Source organism: Arvicanthis niloticus, chromosome 14, assembly GCF_011762505.2.
Source record: "Arvicanthis niloticus isolate mArvNil1 chromosome 14, mArvNil1.pat.X, whole genome shotgun sequence".
Classification (NCBI taxonomy): Eukaryota; Metazoa; Chordata; class Mammalia; order Rodentia; family Muridae; genus Arvicanthis; species Arvicanthis niloticus.
Window position 1 is genome coordinate 13,237,881 of NC_047671.1, and position 9,234 is coordinate 13,247,114.

Genomic DNA, 9,234 nt, shown 5'->3' on the forward strand with positions numbered 1-9,234 from the left:
AGGCTTGTAACCTGGAGACGAAGGTTTGTTGGGGGGGTTACCTGGAAACTGGTGCTAGAGAGTTAAACCTTAGGTCAGGTTCTCTAAGATGGAGTCTGAACCCAAGATGTGGTCTCTCAATCCCAAAGAATAAAATAAACATGCAATATTCCACGCCGATGTAACCAAATGATTGAACAAATACCTGGGAAAGATGGAGCACTCTTCCTTTATAAGAACTCCAACTAATAAACACAGAACAAATGAAGGAACTGAATCACCATTATGTCATCACAGCAAATAGCTGTGGGTGGGATCCAGCAATAAATGCTAAAATTAGTGACAAAGGTTTAAGGAGAAACAGGCAGTAGTTTCAAAACATCTCCCTCAAAATATTTACTAATTTCCATGGCAGGTCACATTCACAAACTCTCACACATCCCTTTCCAGGGGGTGCATTTCAATTCCCCTTCCTCTGAATGCATGTTAGATTGAGGGAACCTGTTCTAACAATAGCGTTAAAAGGTAAATACACTGATAGTGTAAAGGAGAAACTTAACTGACACCATCTTGAGCAAATGATGGAAGATAAGATCACCAGAATTAAGATATAATGACATCATGTGCCCTTTGATGAGAACAACACCTAGTTTCACTTCTCTCCTTCCCCAAAGCCTGTAATCTTGGTCTAATCATGGAGAAGCATCAGAAAAACCCAAACTGAAGATCATCTTACAAAATAGCCAAAAAAGATGCAATGGTTAATTGTGGCTGTCAACATGGCTAGACTTAGAAACACCAACGAGACATTCCTCTGGGCATATCTGTGAGGCATTGTCAGAGAAATGAAGAGAGGACAGGGAGAGGCCAAGGAACATCAGTTTGGAAGGGACAGAGAGAAAAGATCGGTGTAGCATGGGGCCCTGGGTTAGATCCTGGAACACAAAGCAAATGTTGGCATGAGGTAAGTGGCCATCTAGAGGATCTGTTAACTTCATTCATGAAACAGACCAGGGCTTGGATGTCAGGGAGAGGCACTAAAGTAACAAAGGGAGACACCCCACAAGCTGCAAGCACAGCACCCAAAGGGCAGGAACAGGGAAAGTGAGCCTGGCTGGGTGAGGATGTAGGGGCCCAGAAGAAGCAACTGTCAGAGAGGGGGGGGGAAAGAGGAGAAAGAAAATTACACGCTTAAATATGGCAGACAAACTGCTCCCATCAGGATGGGAAGATTCCCTCGGGGCTGGGAATCTCCCTGTGGACTCTGCATTAGACGTTTTATAGCATCCCAGAGCCTTTCTCTTCCCAGATTCCCTTATTGGTCCCACCTAGGGTATCCTCCTTGGTCATGCCATTTTCCTCCCACTGGGGGCTTTTCTTCCAGCTATCTCCTCTTAAAGGGGACTTCCTTGTTTTCCTAATCAGCCTAAGGTCCCTTGACTCCACTTTGGGGTTACTAGTACAAAAACTAGAAAATCTAAATTAGGTCTTTGCTATTGTTAATCCATATTGGATTGGGTTGGTTAGATTATTAGCTATCTTAGTCTCTCTTTCCAGATGATGGCACCATGATACTATAGGTTACTGGTGTTCAGAGAAGCCAGGTGAAGGATGTAGACAAACTCCGTGCTCCATAGCAACTCCTTCACGAATAGAAATTATTTCAGAGTAAAAAGTTGCTCACGTCTTCCCACCAGGAATAGATAAGAATGCCTGTCTCTTTGTCCTTTCACTAATACTAGAGAAAGCCTCTGAATCTCTACTAGTTTGATGGATAAAATATATCTGGCTCTTCTGATGCCTACTTCATCACTGTAGAAGACCCTAAGCATTTTTTTCATGTGCACTGTGTCTATTTTCTCTCTCTCTCTCTCTCTCTCTCTCTCTCTCTCTCTCTCTCTCTCTCTCTCTCTGTGTGTGTGTGTGTGTGTGCATGTAGCCTATTCAATATATTATCCTTTGTTTCGTCAACATTCCTATTCAATAATCATTATTCTGCTCATTTCACAGCTGTAAAAACTGAGGCTGAGTAAGATAAGAATCTAAACCCCAAACACCCTAGCAGCACATAATTCAGGGCACTTGAGTCAAGATCCACATAACTCCAAGGTCCATGACCCTCCAGTATCCTGGATAAGTTGGGACCCAGCTAGACATCATACTCCCCTGCCTCCTACTGCCTCCCAGGATGAAACTCAATTAAATGCTAAAGGTTCCTGAGGCAATCTGGTGGGTCTGGCTTAAAATGAGAAGGCAGACTGAAAGACACATGTAGTTACCAGGTGAGGACCTGAATCCATATCTCTAGGCTCCCAGCCATGGAAGCCCTGGCAGTCAGAGTCTAGACCAGAGAAGTCACATGTCTGTCCTCACATGCCCAGTGATGGAAAGTCTTAGCTGCGATATTCCCAACCTCCCATTACCTCATCCAGCAGCAGTGGGACTATGTTCTTTATTTTGTTGCTCTACAATAAAAGTTTTCCATTTCAGGTCAAGGGTTGAATTGAAAGTTTTAACAAAGACCTTCATTAAGCCCTAATTGTATGGAAACAGATGTCACCATGGCTGGAGAGATGGCTCTGTGGTTAAAAGCATTGGCTTTTCTTCCCAGTTCAATTGCTAACACCCATGAGGCAGCTCACAACTGGCTGTAACTCCAGTTCCAAGGTATCTGATGCCCATGTTGGGCACCAGACACATGCTGGTCCACAGGCAACACATTCATTCACATAGAATGAAATAAAAACAAATTAAAAATATTTTATGAAAGCAAATGGATGCTATAGATCCCTTCTCTTCACGGTCGTCTGATACCACCCATCTTGGGATCCAAATCAAAGGTCATCTGGCATGGGACAGTTTCCATCTTCAATGTGCTGGCCCTTGCCAAGACCTTCCGAAGCCTCTGTTCTTGCATTGCCACATTAAACATGGTATTTGTCTTTTGCTGAAGGCGACTCATCTTCCCACTAAGACATGAAACTTTCTAATCATCAAAACAGTGACTTCACTCCAAATATTTAACAGGTTACTGTCAACACCACCTTCCTGGTGCATTCTGGCCATACTAGCAAGGATCACAAGGGCCAGCATTTACTGCACACCTAAGGTATAGCAGACACTACTTGATACTTTCTATACACTTGTCACTGAACACCAACAGCCCCGTATTGCAAATGGAATGCTGAGCACAGGCAGGTTCTGTTCATTTGCCCAACATCACACAACTAGAAATTGAAGAGCCAGGGAGTCTGGTTTCAGAGCCCACAGGCTCTATGATGCTTGGTCTGTGGGGATCTTTATTGAATTACTGCTTTAAGACGCTAGGAAAACCCATTCTAAGAATACTTTGAATCATCAAAAACAAGAGCCATAAATGTCACAGGAAGCAATATCCAGTAGAGATTCTCTGAGGCAGCCCACTCTAGAGCCTTGGTTCCCAGACTTCTGTCATCCATCAGCCGCTCCTTGGCCTTGTTACATTGTTTCAGATAAAACCTATTCTCTTAGTCACTTAATATCTTTTAAATGGACTCAATTGTTTCTGCTTAAGCAAATTATTTAAAAAGGAAAGTGACCTCATGTCACTATTGTAAATGGAAAGACAGTATCACTTACTTTAAGTAAGTGGTAACCTAAAAATAAATACTACAGAAATAAAACAATGCCAATAAATTAGAGTCAGATGCCCTTGCCTGCCAAAGCACTGAGGTTTGCTAAACCCAAGTCTCTCTTTGATAAAATGGGAGGTTTAGCAAGCCTTAGCAAGCCTTAAGAGAAGTAGTTGTGACAGACTTATAAAGATAATCAAAAGTGCAAGAATGTGGAAGAAAAGGGTTCCTGTGAATTTAAGCTTTCTGGGACAGAAACATCCATGTCCTGGCCCATCACTGAAGGAAGTCAGAGCAGGAAATCAAGGCAGAGCCTGGAGGCAGGAGCCGATGCAGAGGCCACGAGGGAGTGCTGCTTGCTAGCTTGCTCCTTGTGGCTTGCTCAGCCTGATTTCTTATAGAACCCAGGACTACCAGCCCAGGGGTGTCCTCACCCACAATAGGCTAGGTTCCCCCCACATCAATCATTAATCAAGAAAATGTCCCACAGACTTCTCTAGAGGCCAGTCTGTATGGAGGCTGTTCCTCCATTAATATTCTCCCCAAATGACTCTATCTTGTGTCAAGTTGCTATAAAAACCACCCAACAAAACAAATAAAAGAAGAAAAGTGTTGCGGGAATTACTGGAGAAGAGGGAAATGGCTAGATGAAAGTAATCTGTGGTTTGAAGGTTCCCTTCACTACACCCTGGTGTTCCACAACTATCTTAGCTATGACATAGGTCTACCCAAGCCTGGATCTTCAGTAGTCCCCAGCCCCTGCCTCCGAAGACTGCTTAACCCTATGGCTGCACAGAACACTGCTCCTTTAGGGATGAGGAAAGCATTTCTCTTTCCCATTGCAGGTACATTTAATTCTCATGTCCCTGAAGCGCTGCCCTCTGGGATCCGTGCTTTACAAGCTCTTGTGCCAAGTGGGCTGTGGTGCAGCCGAGCAGGCTGTGGTGCAGCATGGTACCAGGATGGGGGAAAGCACTGCTTATGGGATTTAACTCAGCCTTGTATCAGGGACTTAACAGTCCACTCTCTGTGCCTCCTCCATGTGGAACCTAATGCTGCGACCACAAGCTGGACGAGCTCAGCCTAGATTCTGGATGATTGCAGCTATTAGCATCCTGATGTTTCAGGAACGTAAGATCTTAACCGGAAGATATGCCACGTCATCATGAAGGTACACAAAAGCCAGTTCAGCAGTCAAGGATGGCCCTGGCAAGGGTCAGCAAGTTGGAGCCAGAATCTCCCAGGTCAAGTGACCTTGCAGTATAGTCTGCAGAAAGAAGACCTACAGATTTCTTCCTCCAATGTTATGGCTCCTGCTCTTGATAATTCAAAGTACTTTTAGTTTGTTTTTAATTATTAAATGATTCATTTGTATTTTTATGTGTATTGCTGTTTGGCCTGCAGAGAGGTCTGTGTGAGGGTGTCAGATCCCCTGGAACTGGATTCACAGCCAGTCGTGAGCTACCACGTGAGTGCTGGGAATTGATTCTGGTTCCTCTGGAAGAGCAGCCAGTGCTCTTAACTCCTGAGCTATCTCTCCAGCCCCTAGATACACAGGCTTTGACAAACTCATAGATGTGTCGCAGATGGTGGACCCCCTTCTACCTAGGTCACAATTTGATTGTGAAAGCTTCCCTGTAGCTTCCCGTACTTGGATCTAAGATGCCAGATAAGATTTGGGGAAAAGACTGGATGCTGAAGGCTTGATCTATAGGTGAACAAATTCCTTGATAGGCATCATTAGAGGTGGTGGAGAGTAAGAGGTTGAAGAATGTAGGTCACTGGGGCCATGTGGTTGGGGCTCTACCTCGTCTCTGCCCCTTCCTGTGTACCCATTTCTACTTCCACACTTTTATAGTGTGAGCTGTTGTGCTTTAACATGCTATTCCCCAAGCATGATGGACTGACCTCCTGAAACCATGAGCTAGCCGAATAATTCTCATTGCATTGTTCTCTGGGTGTTCTGGTCACAGAGATGCAAATGTAAGTAGCTCCATCACTGACATGGTGGGAGAGGGTAGGCTCCTGGAGCAGGGGGCAGATGGGAGACCTGGCCAAGGAGATGCACTCCTTAAAATCAGAAACATCCTTTTTAAAAGTTCCAATTTGGGGAGCTGGAGAGATGGCTTAGCGGTTAAGAGCACTGACTATTCTTCCAGAGGTTCTAAGTTCAATTCCCAGCTACCACAACCATCTGTAATGGGATTTGATGCCCTCTTCTGGTGTGTCTAAAGACAACTACAGCCTTTATAAACATAAAATAAATATTTTTTTAATTTCTAATTTTGAATACCTCCTTTCTAAAAATTCTTTATCAGTTAAATTGTACAATTTTTTTTTAAGAATCTGTGTACATTTCTTATGTTTCCACCTAAGACACAGATCTACGGATCAAAGATAAGCCTGACCTGAGAGATGCTAGCATTCAAACAGCCCACTCAGACACATGCAGAAGGAAACTCAGCACCATAGATAGAATCTCTTTTTTTAGGTTTTAATTTGTTGTTTGTGCGTATTTGCATGTCTCACATATGGACTTCAGAGGTCAACTTGTGGGACTTGGTTCTTTTTCTCCACCACATGGTTCAGGGGATCAAACTTGGGTCATTGAGATAGATATTGAGTGCCTTTACCAACTTGAACTATCTTGCCAGCCCTACTTAGGATTTTCTAAAAACTCCAGAAACAGTGAATGAAGCCACTCTACCTTTTACCATCTTGCTGACCTCTGATCTCCTTCTGGACTGCATCATAAGTTCCCAGAGGAAAGCGTTCAGGACCATCCACACCCAAGGAAGTAAGAGACTCCAGGGTCAGAAGGCCAAAGCCACACCATAAGTGCCATACATTAAGCAGCCAAACATGCTTGACTTGTTCTAATTACCCAGAAGACTGGCAGTCTGAAGGCTGCAGGCAGTGTGGTGGGGTTACGGTGTGAGTCCAGCTCGTTATAGGATCTCTGAGAAGTGATAAGTGAACTGTTGCTTCTCCCAAACACCATCTAGATAAAGTTCAGGGTTAGACCACCCAGAAGGTGTCTGTGTCTCGCCACACTCCACAAAACACATTCACCATGTGTTATTCCCAGCCTGTGATGAAGTGCTGACTCATCACATGACAGAGAACATGCCCACGACTGTGGTGTAGACAGAGAAGCTGGTATCAAGCCTTAGGCTCTCAGGGGTTGGATGGCCATTGCTCTCAAGGGCTCAGGTTTCTTGTTCTCTACAACGTAGACCTAGAGTGAGATGCCCAGAACAAGAAGAAGATCCTCAAGTCTTCTGGCTGCTACTGAAGTGGTTTCCAAGGCTTCCCATTCCCACCTGTAAGCCCCACCCCACTAGAGCTGGCTTTATCAGACTTTTTACAATTTTACCAAGTTAATGAGTATGAAATGATATGTTGATGAGATTTTAATTTGCATTTTTGTCCTTTTCAGCAGGGAAGTAAAGCATTTTCTCATGCCTATATTTAAAAGGTCTAGTCCTTAGATAGCTCCCCTGGTAAGACTGGATTCAACGGAAGAGCAGAAGAGCTTGGAATTGAGTTGCGGCTCTCAGTAACTCCTGTAACTATCCTGACCCATGAGAAAGAAACTCAGTTACCTGAACTATCTCTGCCAGTTGACTTTGTGGAGGTTGAAGGTTAAAAGGGAAGGGTCTAGTTCCACCCCACTCCACTTGGATGGCTGGAGGCAGACAGTGCCCCTGGTGGTAAACTCTGGTATGGCAAAAGTAAGAAAATTCAGGGCTAGAGAAATAAAATGGCTCAGTGGTTAAAAGCACTAGCTGCTCTTACAAAGGACCTGGGTTCAAGTCCCATGAACAAAAGGGGTGGCTTAAAACAGTCTGTAACTCTAATAACAGAGGATTCAACACCTTCTTCTGGCCTCTGGGGGTACCAGGAATAAATGTACACAGACATATATGCAAGCAAAAAACCCATACACATATAATAATAATGATGATGATAATAATAATAGGAGGAGGAGGAGGAAGAAAATTCATCTTATCCAGGCTCAGTGACACACAGCTATAATCTCAAGAATTTGGGAGGCTGAGGCAGGAGAATTACAAATTCAAAGCCAGCCTGCTCTACATAAAGAAACTCTGAAAAGAGACAGAGACAGAGGAAGGGATGGAGGGAGAGAGAGAATGAGAGGGACAGGGAGAGGGGAAGAGAAGGAAAGAATATCTTGGCTTCAATATTTTCTAAAAAAAAAATTTATTTATCTTATGTATGTGAGTACATTGTAGCTGTCTTCAGACAACAAAACGGCATCAGACCCCATTACAGATGGTTGTGAGCCACCATGTGGCTGCTGGGAATTGAACTTAAGACTTGTAGCTCTTAACCACTGAGCCATCTCTCCAGCCCCTGGTTTCCGTATTTTAACTTATCTCCTGCTAAAGGCTGGCACAGCCCTTGACTGCCAACCCTTCCCAAGCTGGCTTTACCTAGAGAAGCACAGAGTGAAACCTAAACCCAGCATGGCCTTGGAACAGCAGGCTGCTCCCAACCCCACAGCTCTCTCCTCAGCCAACCTGAGCTTCACATCAGGCTCCTATCTTTGAGGCTGACATACCAAGTGGTATTTAAAAAAAAAAAAAAAAAAAAAAAAAATCTTGTAAATCCTCATTTACTAGAAGCAGGAGCCAGAGCAATGTGGTTAGCAGGGATCACTCAACCTTGAGAAAGGCAATTGCATTGCTCCCCATGACTTGCAGGTCAGAGCTCCAGGAACTGGATCTGGGCCCGCAGGAGTGTCCACTCGCTGGAGGGCAAGCGGCACCTTCTTGGTGGCCCTCTCCATGCTTAGGGCATTGCTAGAAGACAGAATGGAGTCTCTTCTTCCTGCAGGCACACAGCACTCTGTCACTGCCAAGGCCGCCCCTCATCAGCTGTGCTCAGGCCAGAACAGAATTTGGCTTTGAGCAAGCCCTAAGAAGAGAGCCAAAGCAAACAACGACCGGACCCCTGCCCCCACCCATGCCCTCACCTCAGTACCTGATGACTCCGACCTCCCCTGGGAGCTGTCTTTGCAGGAAATGGCCTCAGAGCACAAAGGAAGAGCTGTGTGTGGATGAGTCTCAGGAAGGCCCTGGTCTCCAGGAAGGAAAAACAGAGACTGGATTTAAATCACAACATTTGACAACAGGGAGTCGCCATGGCACCAGGTACCTGGTGAGTGACATGCAGGAAGCATGGAGGGGAGGGAGCATGTGCTTGGCTGGATCTAGTCCATGGTTCCCTGGCCATGCTGGGTGGGACACTTTCTCCAGTCCGGTGTCAGGAACAAAGACAGAATTGGACCCAAGGGTCCTGTCTTCTTCTACAAAACAAGATCGTGTGGCTAATTCACCTTCTCTCAAGCACGCCACCCCAGGCTCAGGACAGAATTCCTTCAATACCACTGCCCAAGGCTAGCTTTTCAAAACTTTTTTATATATGTATGCTATGTTTTCATTATTTCTCCCCACTTCCCTCCAGTCCCTCTCATGTCTCCCCTTCTTCTCTTTCGTGGCCCCTTTCTCTTCAACTCTCATTGTTACATATATAAACAAATAAATATGTGAATGCAACCTGCTGAGTCCATTTGGTGTTGCTTTAGTGTATATGGTTTTTAGGGCTGACTGCTTGGACA

General features: G+C 44.8%; 1 protein-coding gene across 5 annotated transcripts in view; it reads right to left on the reverse strand.

The window, feature by feature from the left end:
• The window catches only part of LOC143434265 (uncharacterized), a 38,934-nt gene extending 30,186 nt beyond the window's left edge, over positions 1-8,748 (reverse strand). For 2 of the 5 annotated variants that reach the window (XR_013103610.1, XR_013103609.1), the window contains exon 1: positions 8,598-8,748. Coding sequence is in view for 2 of the 5 variants with exons in the window: in XM_076912438.1 (XP_076768553.1) it covers positions 8,279-8,308 (30 nt within the window). In the remaining 3 variants the exon portion in view is untranslated. Of the gene's footprint in view, positions 1-8,278; positions 8,466-8,589 lie in introns of those variants that run through there. The other 3 variants (XR_013103611.1, XM_076912438.1, XM_076912439.1) reach the window with 3 other exon arrangements.
• Between the last annotated feature and the right edge of the window lie 486 nt (positions 8,749-9,234).